Source organism: Trachinotus anak, unplaced genomic scaffold (assembly GCF_046630095.1).
Source record: "Trachinotus anak isolate AG129_WGS33_773 ecotype Australia unplaced genomic scaffold, CSIRO_AGI_Tana_v1 ptg000030c, whole genome shotgun sequence".
Lineage (NCBI taxonomy): Eukaryota > Metazoa > Chordata > Actinopteri > Carangiformes > Carangidae > Trachinotus > Trachinotus anak.
The window spans coordinates 396,344-419,292 of record NW_027273881.1 but is presented as its reverse complement, the minus strand read 5'-3'; the positions used below and the strand labels follow the sequence as shown (position 1 = coordinate 419,292).

The 22,949-nt window shown below is 44.0% G+C and overlaps 2 protein-coding genes across 10 annotated transcripts in view; one reads left to right on the top strand and one right to left on the bottom strand.

Annotated features, from left to right (window-relative positions):
- Positions 1 to 22,904, top strand: part of LOC139612048 (protein NLRC3-like) — a 133,223-nt gene extending 110,319 nt beyond the window's left edge. Inside the window, exons 4-13 of one of the 6 annotated variants that reach the window (XM_071467188.1) lie at positions 6,891 to 6,984; positions 7,095 to 7,215; positions 7,368 to 7,517; positions 10,496 to 10,615; positions 10,713 to 10,948; positions 11,182 to 13,084; positions 14,881 to 15,054; positions 18,649 to 18,825; positions 19,478 to 19,651; positions 20,500 to 22,904. In XM_071467188.1, coding sequence (XP_071323289.1) covers positions 7,181 to 7,215; positions 7,368 to 7,517; positions 10,496 to 10,615; positions 10,713 to 10,948; positions 11,182 to 13,084; positions 14,881 to 15,054; positions 18,649 to 18,825; positions 19,478 to 19,651; positions 20,500 to 20,515 — 2,985 coding nt within the window. In that variant the 5' untranslated portion in view covers positions 6,891 to 6,984; positions 7,095 to 7,180 and the 3' untranslated portion in view covers positions 20,516 to 22,904. Of the gene's footprint in view, positions 1 to 6,890; positions 6,985 to 7,094; positions 7,216 to 7,367; positions 7,518 to 10,495; positions 10,616 to 10,712; positions 10,949 to 11,178; positions 13,085 to 14,880; positions 15,055 to 15,141; positions 16,803 to 18,648; positions 18,826 to 19,477; positions 19,652 to 20,499 lie in introns of those variants that run through there. The other 5 variants (XM_071467187.1, XM_071467186.1, XM_071467189.1 and 2 more) reach the window with 5 other exon arrangements.
- LOC139612045 (NACHT, LRR and PYD domains-containing protein 12-like) overlaps positions 1 to 22,949 on the bottom strand; it is a 606,901-nt gene that overhangs the window by 195,577 nt on the left and 388,375 nt on the right. The window lies entirely within an intron of this gene.

Sequence of the window (22,949 nt, the reverse complement as noted above, 5' to 3'; positions counted from 1 at the left end):
CCACAAACCCCAGTGGATCGAATATGCTGTTGACTGTAGAGAGAATTCCCCTACGGGTGAATGGCTTCTCCTCTGTAGAGACAAGGAAGGTAAAGCTGTCAGTTTGAAGTTGCCAGTTAAGACCTAAACTTCTCTGCAGGGGTACGGGATCCACACCCAACTCCAGATCTTTCAGCTCCTTTGCATGTTCTTCAAGTGGAAACGCCTCCATCACTGCATTATGATTAGAGAATATCTTATGCAGGCGTATGTTTGAGTCGGCTAACATTTCTTTTGTCTTTTTCAGGACCCGGATGGCGTCGGAGGAGGAGGAGAATGAGGTAAGTCCGTTGTCAACATAAAAGTTCCTTAGAACGAACTGTTTTGCCTTGGTGTCATGTTCTTCCTGACTTTGCAGGGCAGCTATTCTCAAACCATGTATGGCAACAGCGGGAGAAGGGCTATTGCCAAATACGTGTACGGTCATGCGGTACTCGGTGATCTCTTTGGTCGGGTCATTGTTCTCGAGCCAGAGGAAACATAAGAAGTCGCGATATTCCTGGCTGACTTTGAAACAGTAGAACATTTGTTCTATATCCGCTGCGACCGCCACGGGTTCCTTACGGAAGCGAGTGAGGACTCCCAAGAGTGTGTTATTTAGGTCAGGGCTGCTCAACAGGACGTCGTTCAGGGAGACGCCCTCATGCTTGGCGCTGGAGTCAAAAACTGCTCGCACCTGACCCGGCTTGCGCGGATGATAAACTCCAAAGATTGGTAAGAACCACCACTCCTGCTCTTCATTGAGTGGTGGAGCTGGTTGAGCATGACCTGCCTCGAAGATTTTCTGCATGAATGCAACCATGTATTAGTTCATGTCCGGCTTTTTAGCAAGCATGTGGCGTAACGTTGAAAGGCGCTTGACTGCTTGCACTCGATTGTTGGGGAAGTTTTGTCTTCCACAGACATGGCAGGCCTGTCGTCATGTGGTGTTTGCTGGAAGACTCCTTCACCAAGGCTATCTTTTTCATCAAACAGGTCTTCCAGTGTGTTAGCCTTTGAGAAGTGAAAGCGATGAACTGGAATCTCAAGCTTCTCTTTGATGTGGAGACTGTTCATACAAGGGTCGAACAATGATGTACGTCCGTTGCTCAACACGTTAGTTCGATAGACATTGACACGATCCAATTTATGGGCTCTTCCAAGACAAACCTCTCCTACAATCACCCAGCCCAAGTCGAGACGCTGAGCATAAGGAGCACTGTGAGGGCCGTTGCATTGTTCTCGAACCTTGTGTGCCCTTGGGATATCTCGGCCGAGCAGGATGAGGATGGCTGCTGAGGGATCCAGAGCTGGGATCTTGTCCATGAACCGCTTGAGGTGAGTATAGTGTCTGGCGATCTCAGGCGTGGGGATCTCCGACTTGTCATCTGAGAGCATGTCACATTCTATTAGTGTGGGGAGTGGAATGTGAGTTTTACCATCTAATGACTCCATGATAAAATTGGTGGCTCTTCGGCCCATGGTTTCAATGACTCCCGAGCAAGTCTTCAGAGTGTATGCTGCTGTGCCCTCTGTAATCCCGAAGAGCTCAAAAAACTCTGTTCTTGCTAGAGACTTGTTGCTCTGCTCATCGAGAACAGCATAAGACTTAACCCCTCTCTCTCGTTGGCCTGCTGGATACACTCTGACGAGGCAGATTTTGGAGCATGATCTTCCTCTGACAGTTGTCCCACAGATGTCAGTGCATTTTGATGTGACAGTTTGAGCGGCTCCTTCCTCTTGCTCCCCGCCTTGATCTCTTGTGGTTACAGAGATCTCAGTCATCCAGGGAGCCGGCCCTGGGTGGAGTGCAGTGGGGTGTCTATCACTCTAGCATTCTCTGCACTGAACATTTTTACCACAGTCTTTGGCTAGGTGGCTGGTTGATGCACAGCACCTATAGCAAATGTTTTTCTCTTTAAGGTAGGCTTTCCTCTCATCCAAAGATTTGCTCCTAAACCCACGGCACTTCCTGAGGGGGTGTGGTTTGCTGTGGAGTGGACATTGCTTGTCTGGGTCAGCCATATTTTTCTCTGAGTGGTTGTTGTAGCTACTGTCAGAGTTCACTGAGACCTCTGTCTTTTTGACAGAAATGGGTGTTCTCATGTTTGGTTGAAAAGAATGCTCTGACTTCCCCATGCTCCCACCACCTTTGAGCGCGGCAAAGCTTGGGTCGTTGAGCGTTTTGGCTTGATCACAAACAAACCTTGCAAAGACGGTGAAAGGTGGGTAAGACGTGTGGTATTTTTCCTGGTAATGTGATGCAAGAGAGACCCACTTGTCTTGCAGGAAGTATGGCAGCTTTTGGAGAATAGGGGTGATTCCACAAGATGTGTCCAGGTACTTTAGACCAGATAGGAATCCATCTGACCTGGCAGCTTCAAGCTCCAAAAGAATGTCTCCCAGCTCTCTCAACCTTTGGTTTTCTCGGTTTGCGATTTTTGGAGCTTATCATCTCACAATGTATCAAATACTTGGCCAGATCTGTTGTGGATGATGAACTGGGCTCGTTGGTTCTGGGAGAAGCATACATCTGTGGCTGAGGACAGCCGGTTTGTCTTGTATTGCATGACTGAGATTGATGGCTGGACTTGCTTTTGGATGGATTTGAGTCATACAGACGTTCTTCTTTCAGGAAGCCAATTCTGGTTGAGGTTTGTGGATGAGGATAATATGGAGTGGCACCATCCTCCTTGAATGTTTGTTGAACAGGTAAGTCGTATTCACAGAGTTCGTAGTGGCTGATCTCGCTTGACTCCTCTATACCTTTCCCCGTGCTGATTTCAGCTGCCTCACCGCTGTCCATTGCTAGCAGGCGCATTGGTGCTGGCGTGGGTTCGAGTAGATTTGAGTCTCGGTGAGGCTCAGGTCTTAGATCCTCCATGGACTTATGTTCTGCACATTCACTTAAACAATCTAGCTCTCCTTGCTCGTTCTCAGCAGCTGCCTCCAAAACATTAGCTTCGGCGATAGCAGCCGTAGCTGCACCTTCTAGCCTCAGTGTGTGCAGACTGGCTTCTAGCTCTGCTTTCTTTCTAGTAGCCTCGGCTGCAGCCTTTTGTTGCTGCTCTTCAATGTATGCTTGAGCTTTAATGACTTCTTCTTCTCTTTTAGCAAATGATGCTTGCGCTGCAATGGCACTGGCTGAAGAACGCTGACTGGCATGTGAGGTGTTGGAACACACTGACCTCGTCTCCAGCGTGTCTTCCATATTGTCCATGATGAAGCTTTGTCGACAGAAGAAAACTTTGTGCTTCTATGTGGATCCACTTTTCTGTAGGTAACCCATATGGTGTCTGTCTTTTTACTATTCTGCCCCAGTTATTTGTTGCGAACTTGGCAGATAGCTAACAGATGATCGTCAATAAGTCCGTCTGTTTACTGTTGATGCACTGTAAAACTGCAACATGAAAATAAACAATAAAATGTTACATGTAGTTTGTCTCGTTCTTTTTAACACTTATGCAATACAAATCCACATAAAGAAGTTCGATTTTTGATTAACTTAATATCAACAAATTATCGCCGATTAGCTTAACGTTACATTGAAAACGCCATTGACAAGCTAGCGCATTAGCATTGCTCCGTTTTTAAAGTTTTCTCACATGAACTATGAACTGTTTTCGAAGTTTTAACAGGTAAGTTGAACACAATAACAACCAATACTTACAGACAGGCATTGCCGAGTACAGCTGAGAAAAAGTGAATGAGCAAAAACCAACAGCTTCACTTCAGGCTACCTGCCCGTGAAAAAAGGAACTAGCTACGGCAAGTCTAAAGAGACACACAGCACGACAGAGTAAACAATCCCCCTGCTCCTTTAAAGGGGCAGCACAGTGTAATTGATTGATAAAAACATTTTTATGATACACAATCATCAATATAATGCATATTGCACCAAGAAAAGAAAGATAATGACAATTGAGGGATTTTTTTTGGACCTGCTGCTGCACCTGAACCTGCTGCTGTCATTCCACATGTTGTTATTGTTACTGTACCTGTCTTCTTCTTCTCTCTGAGTTTAATGTCAGACTAGAACAGTCTGGAACAGTCTCTCGTCAGTCCTGGAAGAATCAGATCTCCAGTACCTACAACATTTACAGTATCTACAACACTGTAGGAAAATTGGTTCCTTGGTTGTCATGACATCCCTATTAAATGTAATTTAATGTCTCAGAGACTGGTGTAAACTTGTCATTGGCCAGAAAATGTTTCAGAACCACGTGTTTGGGTGAGTAAACAGAGTTTATAGGTTTTGCTAAACGGTCTGACACGTTGGCATAAATCAGTCTGACATATTGCAGTGGTTTTATACTCCACCCCTGCAGTCACTGGTAGATCACGTTGACTATCAAGTCAGGTGAAGTCAGCTTAAGTCCATCTCCAACACACCCAATGCTTCCTTCCATTACAAGGTTCTTTGGTTTGTTTGGCCAGAACAGTCTTTGTGCAGCTGGATGCACCAACAGACGAGGAGACAAGTCTGACTTGTGCTTCTACAGAATCCTGTCAGAGAAAGAAAACCCAGAGAGGAGGAGATTGTGGATCTGTACAATCAAATGTACCTCCGTCCCTGGGGAGGGCAAACACTGGCAACCATCAAAGTTCACACATTTCACCAAAGGTAAGTTCAGGTAAACACTGAAATTCTACACTGTTGTATTTTTATCGTTGTATTGTCATTATATCTTAACATAATCGTTAAGGTCACTCACCCACTCACCCACTCAGGTCAGAGGAGCCTGTGTTGTTCATTTTGTTTAGGCTGCGTGTTGATTTGACTATCATTTCCGGTGGCAGGCTGTGGGGGTGTGGTTTTTTTGCCCGTCCATTTGAGTGGCAGGTTTTTTGTGACAAAGAGGGTGAGCAGGCTCCGATATTTTCTGTTTAACGTTATACTTTGATTGAAGCTTTCTAATAAACAGTCAGAAGTCAACTGGACAAAGTGATGGATTTGTACAAACACATCACAGTAAAGAGCCCACTCAGTCTCTGAGCGGCTTTATTTGATGGACAGTAGTCGTGACATAGTTCATGAACAATGCTCAGTGTTCAGTGTGAACAGTCAGCAGCAGTTGTTCTGAAGGGAGAGAGGGGTTCACCAGTCTGCAGGAATGAAGTTCAGGATTCATACAAACTCCTGAAAGTTCAGAAAATGCTTCATTTTAAATGTTTTGTTTTCTAGCTCAGAAAAATGCTTGATTTTCAACATAATCTGCAGTTTCCTCATCTTGTTACACAATCACTCATGTAAACAAAAAGAATATTTGAAATGAAACTGATCTGTACTCTTGAAAATAGCAAGCATTAAATAATCTGATCAATACATGTGATTCAGTAAATTGTTGCATTACATTCATTAATTGTGTTCTTTATTTTGTGTTATCTTTTTTATGACAGGTGATGATTGTCCAGCAGTTTGGAAACTTCTTGTCTCTGGAGGCCAAAGCTGAATCCCTCTTTTCCTTCTTCCTAGTTCCAGCAGTTTGTCTCTGACCTGATGAAAGCACTTTACAGTGAACTCTGGCAGCTCTTGTTTCACTTTACTTCATGTATTTTTGAATTGAAGTGATTTGAAGTTTTGCACTTTGCAGTTTCTATTTGCAACAGTTTTTATTTTTGTATGAAGACATGTTCCCATTTATCTCAGGGCTGCCTTTCCTCTGAGTGGACTGAGGAAATAAATCTGACTCAAGGTTGACACTGAGTCGTAGTAAACTACATTTGATTCAGTGAGATTTTATTTTTCTTTCCTATTAAATTGTCCTCCACAGACAAATGTGAACAGTGACTGAAAACAGCAATCTGGAATCACATCTATGTGTGAATTGAAAGGTCTGTAGTTTTCAAAATAAAACAGGTCCTGCAGCATTTCTGAAAGTCTCTGTTTTAGAGGCTGAAGACTCTGGAGGAGAGAGGACGGAGGAGGAAACAGAGAAGAAGAGATGAGTTTAAAACTAAAATGTAGCAGAGTGGATGGAGCCAAAGACAGGAAGTAAAACAACAGTGGGCACAAAAGGTAAGTAATTACAAAATAAAACAGGAAATAAACCAAAGTCCAAGACTCCAGACCATATTCAACAACTGTCATACAAAGGGCAGATGATGGTATGGGCACTGGAAACTTTTAAAAAGATGTTTCAAAAAGTATTATCAGCAGGCCGGAGTATGTGCTCAAAAAGTGATATTTTATTAACAAAATACTACAAAACAGAAATACTACAAAATAAATCGCGGGCAATTCAAAAAGAAAAAGAACCTAAACCATAACAAATTCTAAAACTGCAGCCTCACAGCAAGCTGCCACCTGCTCTCTCCCCTTTGACCCCTGAATGGCTTGCATTTAATCTTCTCCTTCACCTACGTGGAACATACCATCCTCTCAGGTAAGTATGGGGGTGAGCTAAAATACTAATCATCCCAAGCACCCCAACCCCACACTACCACTACCCACACTAAAAGGACCTGATAGCACACACCTGTTTCCTCTCTCCCTGGCTGAGCAGCTAATTAACCCCACTCAGACAGAGACCTGAAAATATGCAGAGTGGGCCGACCCTTCCAACATAAACCACACAAAAATATCTCAAAACCCATATATAAAACAATCCCTGAAAAATTTATAGAAACATTTACTCAAAATATAAAATACTCCACCAATGATAACAACAACACAATGATAATGTGGGGGATCAGGGCAGAGTGAAAAGGGGGTGGAGCAACCTTTTCACAGCAGGTCATGACATCTTTAACCTTAATATAATGTTTGATCCAGTTCAACCTGAAAATGATATTAGATGAATGGAAATCAAGATAATTCTGTTGAACACACACACACACACACAGAGTCATGTTACTTCCTGTAGCTGCAGAGGGGAGGAGCAGCTGAAAGTGAAAGTGTTCAGTGAGCTCAGACTCCATTTGAAGTGGACGGAGCAGAAGGAGGGAAACTGAAGGCTGAGGCAGGTGAGTGTTAACACAACATTATTATTATTTTACTGTCAAAGTCTCTGAGTCAGTTTGTCCCTGTGGACTGTGGAGGGAAGAAGAGTCACAGTGAACGTCTGTCCACACAGAGACACTGAGAGAAAAGGAGGAACAACATGAGGTGTGGTACTTCCTGTTCAACAGTTTGACTCCACGTGGTGATGAGCTGAATAATATGAAACCTACAACTGAGCCAAGAGAACTGAGCAGGTTATTATACTGTACAGGTGTGTGTGTGTGTGTCTGTGTGTGTGTGTGTGTGTGTGTGTGTGTGTGTGTGTGTGTGTGTCTCTTGAGCAGCTTGTTTGTCCTGACTCTTGTGTGTGTGAGCTCACAGTCAGTGTTACTGGTTTCCCTCTCAGACTGACTGAAGTCCTGAAGATGAGTGATTGTGTGGAGGAAGAGGAGGACAGAGCAGAGTCTCCAGGACCCAGCTGTCTGTCTGTGAAGAGTCACTGGTCCAAAGGTCGTCCTCCAGTCTTCAGTCCTGAACCTGGACCCTCAGACTCACAGTAAGAGACCTGCTACAAACCTGTGAACCTCCAAACTGTCTCTGTAACAGTGTTTAGTGCGTTGAGCTCCTGCAGTGATGTCACTTCCTGTAACAGCTGCCATAGGTTATTTTAATGATATAAACTTTATTCATAAACAAATCAAGATACAAACAGACAAGGCAGTTTTGCTTCTTCACAAAAAAAACTGAGGTTGAGCAGAAGCACATTAAATAAATAAAGTTAAAGTTTTAGAGAAAAAAAACAGAAATACATGAAAAGATTAAGAAGAAGATTCATTGAAATAAATCAAGAGAATAAACTAACCTCAGGGCTTTCTTATCATTCTTTATCAGCTTCAGAGACTTGCATAGTGATTTTAATTCATTCAGCCAATGATTCATACATGGTTTGGTTTTAAAGTACCTGCATTTGTAAATGATCCTCTTGGACTGTGTCCAGCTCCACATGTCGCTCCAGAAAGACTGATCCACAGTGGAAGAATAAATGTTCCAACTTTCAGCCTCATTTTCACAGAACACTCAGTTCTTCACATCAAGATTAAACCTCAGTCTTCACAACTTGTTAGTTGGGTAAATCTCATTTAAGATTTTAAAGTTCACCTCTTTCACTTCAGGAGGGAGAGGAAGTGAAATATATCTTCTCCTCATCACCTTCACCTCCCCAACCTCAAATCCACATCTTAATAAATGTCTCTCCAAGACCAAAGAACCTCAAAGTTTCCAGTATAAACTGATGTTCCACAGAATCAAATGCTTTGTAAAAATGTAGAAATAAAATAAACCCACTCTCTTGGATTATTTCACGACAATCAAGAAGGTTTAATACAGGCCTTGTGTTATTATGAACTGACCTTCCTTTCAAAAATCCTGACTGTTGTTGTGCACAGGTAGGGGCAATTTGGTTTTTGGCGTATAATATGAATGATTATCAGTGATAATCACCTATATATATATATATATATATATATATATATATATATATTTTTTTTTTTTTTTACCACAACTAGTAACCTCGACCAATGACCAAATTGATGGCTCAAAATACAGTCTCAGAAGGTTGGTTGAAGAGTAAATTCGAGCAATGACTGTTGTGAATCCAGCTGTTATCACAAATATAGTCACAATAATCACAGACAACGATGAGTTAAATTATAACAGGATTTATTAATAAAAGTAATAATTCTGTATCTTTCTGTATCTTACTCAGCAGAGTAACGTCCATTGCATAGTCGTGCTCCATGTCTCGCCTGCCGTCTTTTCTTTCCCCTTTAGATGAAGATTCTTGTTTTTGTGGTTCCAGTCTTAGTGTGGTGGGTTTAATTATCTTTTGTTTCCTCATTTCAGCACTTTTGACTGGACAGTTAGTAATGAAGGATAAAGTTTTGGGACTAGCTTGAGGAGCTCTAAAAAAAGCACCTGCTCAACCCGCCATCTTGCCGCCCACCCTGACACCAGCTGACAAGGGCCATGGTGGAGCAGAGAAGCAGCCACAGAAGAAGAGAGCAGTGTGTTGGTGAACCTGGATGAGCTGGGATCTAACAGAGTTGACCACACTTTGCAGGATCATTTTACAGCCTGAATGATGAGCTTCACATGTCAGAGCTTCACTCTCCACAGTTAGTTTGATCCAAACTACAGTGAGCAGCTGTTGGAGGAAATGACTGAGCCTCTTTAACATCAAACTAGATATTTGTCAGCTGTTTATACAGATTTCAGGCTCTATGTAATATGGGCCGCTGATTGTAAAGTGGTTCATACTGAAATAACAACATTTCACCACATTTAGTCAACTTTAATGTTAAATGTTAAATCTAAATTTGAATGCTAAATCTAAACATTAGTGAAACACAATATTTAGCTAATATGCTAATTCACACTGCTGTTCAGAGGAAGTACCAAAATAAAAGCTCAATCCAGTGTTATCCACGGTCAATCCAGACTCAAAGCTTTTACAACTTTGGTTCTAGGACTGTTTTCATATCACTTTACTGAGTTTTCATACTTCTCCAGGTGAGAACGTGACTGTTAAGATTTGGTCAGTTCATCCATGTCAGGTTTAAACATCCCAAAACATTATTAAAAATACAAAGAGAGAAGGCACAGAGTTAGAGCTCTTTTTACTCGCGAGGAGAACGGACAGAGATGTACTCAGTTACACTCTCCAACCCGCTCTGAGTACATCTTGCCGTCTCCTCTTTTTTATTTCCTTAGGGTGGTCCCTAGTTACATGAGAGATGCAGCCTCTAAAGGATGGGGAAAACACAGGCTGCACTCCTTATCTGAAAAACATTATGAGAATGCTCTCTATTCTAGCAGGTGTGTTCAAGGTCTAAGACCGTGCTATTCTATCAGTTGCATAGTTTCTCAGTACATCCCTCTGCTCTAATTAAAGGAGTTTCATGTTTATCTCTTCAGTGTGGTTTCACTCTGTGCCCCGTCCTTGACTCTGCATGTGAGTCCTCCTGATGAATCTGAAAGACAGCTTGCACAACATTCTACATAGTCACACACACACAGGCATATGTATAACTCTTAAACAGTGTAAGCAAATGTAAGATAACTTTTATGTATAGTAATTCCAACAATCCAAATGATTCCTTTTTGAATATTTGCTCCGATGTTTTCGATGTGAGGACCCTCCTGCTGGACCGAATGAGACCAGCACGTCTCAGCAGCTTGCAGGCTGCCTTTACCACCAGCTCTGTTGTCTGTAGTGTAGGGAAGCAAATCTGTCTCAGCAGATATTGAATTTTGAAATCTGTGAATTTCTGCCACTGGTTTTGTTTTTCATTGAAATTATGTATCTACATTTTTAAAAGTGAATTCAACTTGCGAAATGTTCAAGAACTTAAATCACTGTTGTTTTTCAGTGTTCATAAATTCAGAATGAAAACTTCAATCTTCACAATGACTCTGTCATCAGAGAATTGATCAGTGATCGATGTGATATGAATAAAAAGATGTTTGTGTTTGCAGAGATCAGAACCACAGACTGAGAGCAGAGTCTCCAGGATCCAGCTGTCTGTCTATGAAGAGTGACCGGTCCAAACATGATCCTCCAGACCTCAGTCCTGAACCTGGACCCTCAGACTCACAGTAAGAGACAGTTTCTACTGTAAACTGAGCTGAAGATGATTCAGTTATTAGACATATTTGACTGTGACATGTTAGTGATGAAGAAATGTCTTCACAGAGGGAGGAAGAGGAGTGGTGTCTCTGTGGAGGAGCAGCTGTCCTGCTGTGCTCTGTGTCAGGACGTCCTGAAGGATCCAGTCTCTACCAGCTGTGGACACTGGTTCTGCAGACAGTGCTTCACCTCATACTGGGACCAGTCTGGGTCTTTAGGAGACCCCTCCTGTCCCCAGTGTGGACAAAGACCCAGAACCAGAACTCGACTGCAGACAGCCAGTCAGAGCAGCACTGTACAAAGTGAGACTGAACATGTGTCTGCTGATGTCTTCATTTCTGAAACCAGGACCTGTTGTTTTCTCCAGTGTCAGTTGTTCTATCACACAGCACTGACATTTCAGATGATTCTAAAAAGCACAACATTAAAAAGCTTTTCTTTGCTGCTCTTTAGTTTTTCTGTAGCTGATGAAAATAATCAGCAGATTCTCAGATTCTCTGTCTTCAGTCTGACATTGTCTCTTCTCTTTCAGCAGATAGTGGTCTGCAGGAGGTTTTAGATCAACATAAGATCAGTCTGAGGAGCAGATGTGAACGTGTGACTGAAGGAAGTGATGGAACAGGAAGTGGAACCCTCCTCAACAGGATCTACACTAAGCTCTACATCACAGAGGGACAGAGTGAAGAGGTCAATACCCAACATGAGGTGAGGCAGCTGGAGACAGCTTCCAAGATGAAGACCCTCCATGACGCTCCAATCAAGTGCCACGACATCTTTAAAGCCTTACCTGACCAACAGAGACCTATCAGAGTGGTTCTGACCAACGGCGTCGCTGGCGTTGGAAAAACCTTCTCAGTGCAGAAGTTCAGTCTGGACTGGGCAGAGGGCTTGGAGAACCAAGATGTCAGTCTGCTGGTTCTGCTTTCGTTCAGGGAGCTGAACCTGATCAGAGAGCAGCAGTACAGTCTTCTCAGGCTGCTCCATGTTTTCCATCCAACATTACAGAAGGTCACAGCAGAGCAGCTGGCTGTCTGTAAAGTTGTGTTCATCTTGGACGGCCTGGATGAAAGCAGACTTTCACTGGATTTCACCAACAGGGAGGTTGTGTCTGATGTCACACAGACGTCATCAGTCAACCTGCTGCTGACAAACCTCATCCAGGGGAATCTGCTTCCCTCGGCTCTGGTCTGGATCACTTCCAGACCTGCAGCAGCCAATCAGATCCCTCCTACATGTGTTGACAGGGTAACAGAGGTACGAGGCTTCACAGACGCCCAGAAGGAGGAGTACTTCAGGAGGAGATCCAGTGATGAAGAGCTGTCCAGCAGAACCATCTCACACATCAAGAAGTCCAGGAGCCTCCACATCATGTGTCAAGTCCCAGTCTTCTGCTGGATCACTGCTACAGTTCTGGAGCACATGTTGACTACAGAGCAGAGAGGAGAGCTGCCCCAGACCCTGACTGACCTGTTCTCACACTTCCTGCTGGTTCAGACAAAGAGGAAGAAGCTCAAGTATGATGAGGGACATGAGACGAGTCCACAGGAGCTGATGGACGCTGACAGGGAAGTTCTTCTGAAGCTGGGGGGGCTGGCGTTTGAACATCTGGAGAAAGGAAACATCATGTTCTACCAAGAAGACCTGGAGCAGTGTGGTCTGGATGTCACAGAGGCCTCAGTGTACTCAGGACTCTGTACTGAGATCTTCAAAAGAGAGAGTGTGATCTTCCAGAAAACAGTCTACTGCTTTGTTCATCTGAGCATTCAGGAGTTTCTGGCTGCAGTCTACATGTTCCACTGTTACACCAACAGGAGCACAGAGGTCCTGGAGAACTTCCTGGGACAAAATTGGAATAATGACAGCTGGGACACCAACAGGAACACAGAGGTCCTGGACTGGAATTATTACAACAAGTACAGTGATGACGATGACTCGTTTTTCTCAGAAAACAATGATGATGATGACAGTGACGTATTCCTGGAGAACTTCCTGAGGGCAGCCATGGAGAAATCCCTCAGAAATAAAAATGGTCACCTGGACCTGTTTGTCCGCTTCCTTCATGGCCTCTCTCTGGAGTCCAACCAGAGATTCTTAGGAGGTCTGCTGGGTCAGAGGAAAAACAGATCAAAAACCATCCAGAGAGCCATCAACAACCTGAAGGAGATGAACAGTGATAAATTCTCTCCTGACAGAAGCATCAACATCTTCCACTGTCTGATGGAGATGAAGGACCACTCAGTTCATCAGGAGATCCAAGAGTTCCTGAGGTCAGAGACCAGATCAGAGCAGAAACTCTCTGAGATCCACTGCTCAGCTCTGGCCTACATGCTACAGATGTCAGAGGAGGTTCTGGGTGAGTTGGACTTGAGCAAGTACAAGACATCAGTGGAGGGACGATGGAGACTGATCCCAGCTGTGAGGAACTGCAGGAAGGCTCGGTGAGTCCAGACATGATCAATATAATTATCAATCAGTAGATTAGATCAGTAGTTGAGTCAAATTCAGATAAACACAGTTTTCATTTATTCTCATTATTCTTAGTTTTACTTTAAAACAATCAAAGGTCAGTTGTGTTTTTTCCTGGAGGTGTTGTAAATGCTGTGAGCACCAAAATGTAGATGTTTCAGTTGGTTGTGATTGTTGCTGTTAAGTTCATAAAAACACTTGTTTTGTTTATTTGTAATAATTGTTGGATGCTTCATTGATTTGTTAATGTTCTGTGTTGTTTTGAGTCTTTTTGGTTTAATTCAAACCTGATCAAACTAATTAAAGCAGCTCCACTGATCTTACACCTCAGTGTGTGTTTCCAGGTGTTTCCAGGTGTTTCCAGGTGTTTCCAGGTGTTGGGGAGGACACCTGCATATGAGAAAACAGTAGTATTCAACCTTTAGTGTCTCCAGCTGTGCAGTCTGATAAATGTCCTCAGGTGATCTCACCTGAGTCAGTGTGGGCGGAGTCTGAGGTCAACACCAGACCTCTGTAGCCCCCCCTCATCTCCGCTGCATAACACACCTTAATCAAACAGCCAAGGTTTGCTGGTTGATGTGCATTGTGAGTAATGTAGGCAGCAGGTTTTTCTGAGGAAGAAGAATGTGTGAATGAAAAAAGAAGATGTCTCTGGTTCAGCTTTGTTGAAACTGTCCATTGTGACAGTGTTACAGGAGAGCAGTGATGAATCTGTGGAGGTCTGTATTCAGGACTCATGAGGTTTCTATGACAACAGTCATCAGTGTTTGACAGTGAACAGTGAATGCAGTGAAGCTCTAATGAGCAGGTTCTAGCAGGTGTTTAGTAAAGTTTGTATAAGACCTGAATCATTGTCCAGAGATGACTGAAGTCATGATGAGCATGGAGGATGTTAGGGGACACCCCATCATGACACCTTTTTCAAGTGTCATGGTGGAGCTTTAAAGTCTTTCCATAGATTGTGTTGAGACAGAAAGTCCCAGGTGTTTTCTCTCTTGTTGCTGTAGAGGAGAGTCGTATCAGGAAATGTTCAGCTTCAGCCAAGAACACAGGTGTGAATCTATCAGAGCAGAATGGGAGGATTCAGTCTTCTTCTACACACCAGAGCTCAGTGTCATGTTTCTGTGAGGACCTTCTGTGAAAACCAGGCAGCAAACAGTGATTAGATTGAACTGTTGACTGAGTTGACCTCAGGACAAATGTTCTGGAGTAGGGATGCCACAGTGTGGAAATGTTCCCACCGGACATTAAGACATGTGTGGGCTCAGTATCTGTAGATTAGACCTCAGTGTTTCCCACACACTGATTTATCTGTGACAGGCCACCACGACATCAACACACAGAAATCATGGGTGGACTGTGATCAGACTCTCTCTCTGTATGTCTGTCATTCAGGGTGCATATGAGAGCGTGCTGTGAGTGTGTGTAATGACTGGGCTCACTGACCAATCACAACAGGCTTTGTAATTTTAATAAGATTCTGACTCTGGATCAAATCATATGATGGAAGCAGAAATGTAACATCATTTTCCCTCCTTCATCTGCACAACAAAGATTCCCATGAAACTCAACAGGTCTGAGAGAGAGTGATGAGAATTATTGTTTCATGTCAAACACAATCAGATCAGATGAGCTGAGCCACAGATGTGAAGAGCAGATGTTCATCACATCATCATCTTTTCTCATCAGATGCATTTTAACTTCAGTGTCTTTTATTACAAACTGTCTGATTTTATTCTAACACATTTTATATTTTCTCTCATCACAGACTTGTTCTTTGTCAACTCTCAGAGACTCACTGTGAAGTCGTGTCCTCAGCTCTGAAGTCCAACCCCTCCCATCTGAGACACCTGGACCTGAGCCACAATGACCTGGAGGATTCAGCAGTGAAGCAGCTGTGTGCTGGACTGGAGAGTCCAAACTGTAGACTGGAGACTCTGGGGTCAGTTCACTGACTGGAGCTGTTGTAGTTTTATATTCAGTTCAAATGTGTGAAGTTCCAGTTTTTCATTGGTTGGTTCATTTTCAGGATTTCTGTGTGAGGATTTAAAAAATCAGCCAGTGAAGAGAAAGAAGGAAGATGAGACCAGGAGCAGAGTGGTGATGGGGAGGGTCAGGAGAATCCCTGGGGGCCGTTTGGGGGCCGGGGCCAGACTGATTATTGTGTAGACTAATAATATTGTGTTATATAAAAGTGGTCTACCTCGCTGCACCATCCTGCAGCCTGAACTGAGCCTCGCAGCCTCTTGTCTCTCCCAGCACGTCAGACGCTACCAAGTCTATATTTGCAGTCGGGGGGTAAATGAGCGGCCCCTCCTCAGGTGGTCCAGTCCCGGGGTACCTTGAACTGTGATTTGTCAGCTGCTGACCAATAAGAGCTGTGAAGTGGGGCTGGTACAGAGTCATCAGAGACGTGTTGGTGTTATCAGGGAACATGTGTGTTCACTGTTCACATTGGTTTGAAGCAGCAGCAGAAAGAGAAGGAGAAAGGTGGAGCAGAGAAGAATGAAGAAGAACAAATACTGGAGGAGGAAGCAGAGAAATGTTCCACAATCACAGAGAGATTCAACATCCAGTAAAGAGCCGGCAGCTGAAATGCTAAGCAGGGGCGTTGTAGCTAGCTGCTAGCTCAGCTCATAGTAAATGTGGCTAGTGTAGCTAGCTGCTAGTTGTTGGGCAGCAGCCCTGTGCTTGTGTTAGCTGCTGTTTGTCTTTGTGTGTTATTAACAGCTGGGACTGGTGATCTCCAGGTAAAATGAAGGGTCCCACTCGGCCCCTGGATGAGAGCAGTCACAGTGTTTGTGATTCAGAGCAGCAGAGAATTGACAGAGTTTGATCTTTGATCTTTGAACAGGCGTGATTTCTGCTGAAGGCAGGGAGGGACTGGCCAATCAGAGGAGATCCAGTAAAACAGCTCCTAGTTCCTCAGGAGACAGCTGCCACTGATCTGAGAGCAGATGTTGTGTTGTGGTCAGAAACACAGCAGCTTGTGTATGTTGTGGAGCTGACAGTACCATGGGAGGACGCAGGAGAAACGGCCTCTGAGAGGAAACAGCTCAGATACACAGAGCTGGCAGCAGAGGCAGAGGAGCCTGCTCTGAAAGCTGAGCTCCAGGGGAGGTTGGCTGTAGGGGTTTTGTTGGCAGATCAGTCTGGTCCCTGTTACCTGAACTGAGCTGCTCTCACTTCTGTTCTCTTCAAGTCCACGTTGTGCTTCTCTGAACCTGTGCACTGTGAACTCAAAGCGCTCCAGGTGTCCTTCATGTCATATCTAGTTGATTGTGTGTGAACACAACAAAAGCTCAGACTTGATCTTGAAGAATGGAGCTTCTTCTAATCACATGAATAACACAAGTGGTCATGTGACTGTGGTTCAGGAGCAGTTACCAGAGCAGACTGACACTGACACTCAGAGAAACTCTGTTCATTGCTCCTTCTCTTCCGGCTCCCAACGAAGGCGGACGCATCTTCCCCCTCTCTCCTCTCCCTTTTTTTCCCTGCTTTGCATCTCACGTCTCGTCCTGTCTTGTCTAAACCTTGGAAGCCTCTCTCCGCACTGCTCTCCAAATCTAAAATCATGGAATTGGTCAACTGGTCTCTCAACGCAATTGACAGGATCTTCTCGACGAGAAGCCCGGGTTCGGGGGAACCTGTCTGCCCTGGCGGAACGTACCCCGCTGGCTACATGAGGGACTCCTGGGAGCAGTGGAGGGTCGTGTGCCTGGCGAGTCTTTCCGTTGAGGACATCGAAGATCTCTATATATTCGGAACTGTGATATCAGGCTTTCTGCTGATTGGATTAGGCATTGCCCTGGTGTATCGGAAAATTCAGAAGACGGTGACAGCAGTCCAAATCCCCACGCTGCCCGACATAATTGATGGAGTGAGTAAAGCTGTAAGCACTCAGACTGTGATTGTGAACCGCAACTTGGGAACCACCTTGGAAGGAGCTGTTAATGCTCAGACTGTGGTCATAAATCGCAACATGGGTCACATCTTGGAGAAGCTTGCAGCTTTGAAAAGGAGAATGGATGGAGATGACCAGAATGGACTAACAGAGTAAGCCGTGTCTATTGAAATACGACTGCTCGCCCCAACCCAAACAATCATAATCTAATCTGCGTTCCGGCCCCCGCAGCACCAGCCTTGGCCAAGGCCGGTGCTGGAACAACTCCCCCACGAGATCGCTGCAGTGAGACGCTTCTACTCCTACCCCTCCCCCCCTCCTCCACGGACACCTGTGGATTGTTGACTCCGTCCAGGAACCGATCAAGGATGTCTCCATGGCAACTTGCTGTGTTATCGCGATGACACCCTGCGAACTGAGGCACTGATTGTGAACTAGATGAAGCGACTCCCCAGGCCTATGCACACACACACATTCACGGACACCTCTTAAATGTACATATGCAACTCACAACCCAACCCCATCCCACGCCTTCGCCACTTCCTCCCATCCAGCGCGGCGGGCGGGGTCCGATAGCTGCTCCTTAATGGCAGCGGCTGCGGCTGGCTGCCTGTCTGCACTGGAATCACCTCCTCCCCCCTTTACCCCCTCCCCTGGAGCAAATTGTCTTGAGTCACTGTGTTGTAAGATGTGTTTGTTTATATATGCCTATGTTGCTGAGGTTTTTTTTCCCGAATCCCACACTGTACCCCCCCCCCCCCCCCCCCAGGAGTATAGTTTGGGTTCTGTTATTTTTTCTCCTCTCCTCTCCACTTGTTTTTTTCCCCATTCCTCCTTTTTAAATGGCGCCGCAGATGGCTGCCTCGGTGTTTTGGTGCGCTCTGCACCATTCACTAGAACAAATTCCTTGTACGTGAAAACATACTTGGCAATAAACCTGATTCTGATTCTGATTCTGATTCTGATCAACTATCAGACCTAAACCGTGGACGTTGTGCTGAGCTGAAGGGTTGTAGGACTGTGAGCACAGGTTTGATCTCTGCTCTGTGACCTTCATTAACCCCGTCCTCACTCAGTCTGCTCCTCACTGGGGGGTTGATGTGAAAATCAGATGAATTCTACTTCCTCATTCAGTGAAGATCAGCTGAATAAATCTGTGGTGTTTTCCAGCAGGAGGCTCTGAACGTTACCTGAAGGTGAACTGGTTGTGTCACAAATGTGACATTGTACAGTTGTTTGGTGACTTTGGAACATTGAAGCTACTCCACCATGTTTGTTCTGAACAGTGTGACTGAGTTCTCACTGTTTGTTCACGTCCTCAGTGTTTTGTTTCTGTGCTGATGTCTGTAGTGTCAGAGAGGGAACAGACTAAACAGACGTGAATCCTCTGATTCTCCTCTGATTACAGACTGAACTGAGGTCAGCAGCAGCTGATCAACCTGTGTTCACACCAACAGCTGTATGAATGTTGTGCTGACATTTGGATGATGTGTGTAGAAGGCTGACATGATGAAGATCCACAATAACAGAAGGACAAAGTCACTCTACTCATTTTAAACAAAGATCATTGATCAGGACAAATCTGATTGATTATCAATCACTGATCTACATCTTTGATTCTTTGTTCAGATTGAGGTTCTGCAGGTTGTCAGAGATCAGCTGTTCTTCTCTGGTCTCAGCTCTGAAGTCCAACCCCTCCCATCTGAGAGAACTGGACCTGAGCTACAACCAGGACCTGCAGGATCCAGGAGTGAAGGGTCTGTGTGGTTTTCTGCAGAGTCCAGACTGTAGACTGGAGACTCTGAGGTCAGTTCACTGTTGTAGATCTTATATCTTGAATAATGTCTGTTCACTTCAGTTCAACCTTCACAGCTCACACACTCGTATTTCTCTCAGTCAGAGGACTCATGTTTTCTAAATCCACTGGAGAAAATGTCCAGTGTTAGTTGTTCAAGTCAATTCATTTTTATCACAACAACATACACAAGATCCTCACAACTAATATTTGTCCGAAGAAAGTGAAGAAACAATCTTCTTTTTTTCAGTAGATTTCAGTGAAGTGTCAGGACTAATGTCTGTTTGATCAATCAATCAATCAATCAATCAAAGTACTTTAATGATCCCAAACTGGGAAATTGTTGCGTTGCAGCAGCAGCATAAGTTACAATATGTACAATTTATTATTATTTATTTAAACAGATTTATTATATAGGGTGATGGCTTGTGGCAGGAATGATTTCCTGTATCTGTCCCGTCAATCAAACTGTGTGTGTGTGTTTTCATCTGTAAAACAACACACAAAACTGTTGTGTTGACAATGTTGTGTTGTACTGACATGATGAAGATCCACAATAACAGAAGGACAAAGTCACTCTACTCATTTTAGACAAAGATCATTTATCAGGACAAATCTGATTGATTATCAATCACTGATCTATATCTTTGATTGTTGATTCAGATTGGAGAACTGCAGTTTGTCAGAGATCAGCTGTTCTTCTCTGGGCTCAGCTCTGAAGTCCAACCCCTCCCATCTGAGAGAACTGGACCTGAGTCTCAACCACCTGAAGGATTCAGACCTGAAGTATCTCCGTGGTCTCGTGGAGAGTCCAGACTGTAGACTGGAGACTCTGAGGTCAGTAGAGGGGCGGAGTCAGTCCATGCTGCTCTCAGCAGTATTGTACTAAACACAGTTAGTATCAGAGCAAAGATCCAGTGTTTCCTGTGAACCTCCAACCTCCTCAGTGGCTGCTTTCCTCAGTGAAGCTGTGAGAGGAGAACGGGGACAGGCTTCAGGATTGGACAGAAAGACAGAGAGAGAGACAACAGTCAGCCAATCAGAGCAGCCAGAAGCTTGTTGTGATCATGTGTGTGAGTTGATGTGAAGACGACTGTTGTTGTTGTTGTGTTGATGTGTACAGGAAATAAAGCTGATTCCAGCTGACAGCCTCACAGATGGATAGAGACAGTGTCCTCATTCATCAAACTGTCCAATCTGATCTGAGACTGTTTGTTCTCTGGTTTCAACACTAAACAGTTTCATCTGTGTCACAGCTCTGAGATCAGTGTGATGGAGCCTGACAGTCCCTGGCTCTTAGTGACAGCCTCCATGTTCAGTCAGGTGATGTTTCAGAAGCAGGTCACATGTTGATCAACACACAGAGACTCTGTGTTTAAAGTGACATCAGCTGACAGGTAACAGGAGTGAATCCATCACTGACCTGTTGCTGACTCAGCACTTTGTTTCCACTGTGGACTGAGTGAAATGTGCAGAGTGAACAGACTTGATGCTGAACGTCTCTGCAGGTCTGTGAGCTTCCAGCTCAGTGTGTTCACTCCAACACGTTAACATGAGAGCTGAGAGGAAGCAGCTGCTGCACATCTGGTCTGAACAGGACTGAAGTCCCTGCTGCATCACTGACTGATGAAGTGAGTCTCTGTAAACACTGATTCATCTCCTCTGCTTTCTTCTTCTCTACACAGCTGGAGGCCTTTCTAAAGGTGAGAGTGGAGAGGAGAGCTTGATCCAGCAGTGACTGACAGAGGAATCAGAAGAAGTGGAGATGACTCTCAGTGCTGCAGTCTGAACTGATCTGAGAACAGCTCCACTGTCACACACAGAGTCCAGTCCACCATCATCCCTGTGTGTTCCTCTGGATCTGACAGAGCATCATCAGTGTCTCTGGACTTAAAGCTCATCAAGTTCAGCTCTGAACAGTTTCCTTGTTGAGCTTCACAAAGAGGGAATTTCACAGTGAAATGACTTGAACTCTGAAGATTAGTTTGACTCAGATGTTGAAGCCTCATGTTCTTCAGCTGAAGTTTACAAGATATTATTGTACAGGAGGAACATGTTGTTTTTAATCGTCCACCTCTTCATTCAAGTTGTGTTAAGGAGGAACAATCACACAGGACAACAACTCTTTCACTGTGTATATGGACATGTGAGTGTTGTATTCAGACAGGCTTGATAAATGTTCATCTCTCCATTATAATGCTGAGTCAACAAGTGTCACTGATTCAATGGATCATTAATTAACTGGACTTTAAATCCTCCTTTATGATCAATAATGTTTTTATATTGACTTCCTGTTTGATTCATGGTTTTTAATCTTTCATTGTTTTGACATTTTACTCCTCTTTTATTCCATAAAGCTGCCAGTTTATTCCTAAATGACTGTGTGTGTTATTGTTGTGTTGTGTGTTTGTTGTGAAGCTCTTTGTAACACTGGTACTGTCGCTCCTCGTCAGTCCAGCTAAGTCCTTTTTGTCTTCTCCCCTAATGTCTCCAGGATTTGTGTTTCCTGTTTTATTTTGAAACTCACCTGGTTGTCCCTTCACTTACTGTCCTCCTGTGTGATTACCTGGCCCCGCCCTAATGTGTTTCACCTGTGTCTCATTGTCCCCCCTCCCCCAGAGTATTTAGTGTCAGTGTTCCCTTCCCTCTGATCCAGTTCCTCTCGTCCCCCTTGTGACAGTGGTCCAGCCTTTTGTTCCTCTGTGTATATTTCTCAGTGATCAGTGTGTGACCACTTTCTGTCTTGACCTTTCGACCTTTAGCCTGTCGATCATGTGCCGTCGTCCTGTTGGACTGATTTCTGGGAAGTCGACCTTTTGCCTGAGTGAAGTGTGGCTGTGACATCTCTCCTATCTTGGACCTTGTTGAAGAAGAACTCTGAGTTTTCTTTCAAGCTGTTGATTCTCTCTGTGTTTTGTTGAATGACCTTTTCCAGATCCTCACCTTCTTTTCCAGACCGTCAGCTCTTTTATTTTTCCACCAGCAGCATCACAGTACTGTCTCGTACTTCAGCAGGGGCTGCCTCAGATCTACCCTTCTTCACAGCAGGAGTTGTAGTATAATATTATAAGCTAAGTTCTCTCTCTATCTGCTAAATATACGATGTCTCCAATAATGATTAATATAATTACTATACTCATCACAAAAAAGATTGAAGTGTGAAGAATAATGTCACAATATGTGTAAACTGTGTGTATCACTGATTATGTTAAATTCAAGTAAATGTATTGTTTTTAAAAAATGCAGCAGGAAAAAGTCAGAACATAATGGTGTATTCCTGGACGAGAACATGGTTTTAAAAAAAATGTAGTGAAAGAGAATCAGAATATAATGGTGTCCACTGGGCATGGACTTCACGGAAAGAAAAAATAGATCAGCCTCATGAATGTAGTTTATAAGATTTATGTCTAATGAGCTCTGTCCCAGTCTGGATAGATAATGAGGTATTCATCCAGTCCAGGTCTTCTACTGAAAATGGTTTTGACTGTGAGAAAATAGACATGACCTGGGAGGGGTCAGGTTTGGTGGACACGACAGTTTCGGTGGAGACTGTTGAAATATGAGAGGAGGCGTGGGCAGATTTTGGATTATAAAAGAAGAGGTCACGTGTCATGTATTCAGATCAACTTTTTGCTTTGTTGTCGACAATAAATCTCTGCTGCACTGAATTGTGCCTCCTGGTGATTTTTGAAGACTTTGAAGATATTTTTGAACAACTGATAAGATTCCAGACTCAGAATCTGGTCCATGATTGGGGCGTCTGTCCCACATCAGAGTCCTGAGCAGAGTCAGGTCTCGGTGTACGATCAGGACTTGTTGAACGAGCATCAGAATGTGAATCTGCAGCGTTGACTTCAGTCTCAGAACCAACAGACGTCACTGCCTAAAACTGAAAAGATACTCTGATCTGATCTGTTTTATCCTTTCTTCTGTCTCTCCCTCTTTTTTCAGACATCTCCATGGTCTCAGTGTAAAGTTACTGATCACTAAGCTGCTCAGTTAGTTTGAGTTAGCTCGCTGAAAGTCAGTTCTGCTACATGTGAACGAAGCTCTTCTATTTTCTACTTCAATACAACATGAAGTTACTGTTTATGGTCAAATCTGTTGTCAGGTGTGAAAATCAAAGCTTTGTCTT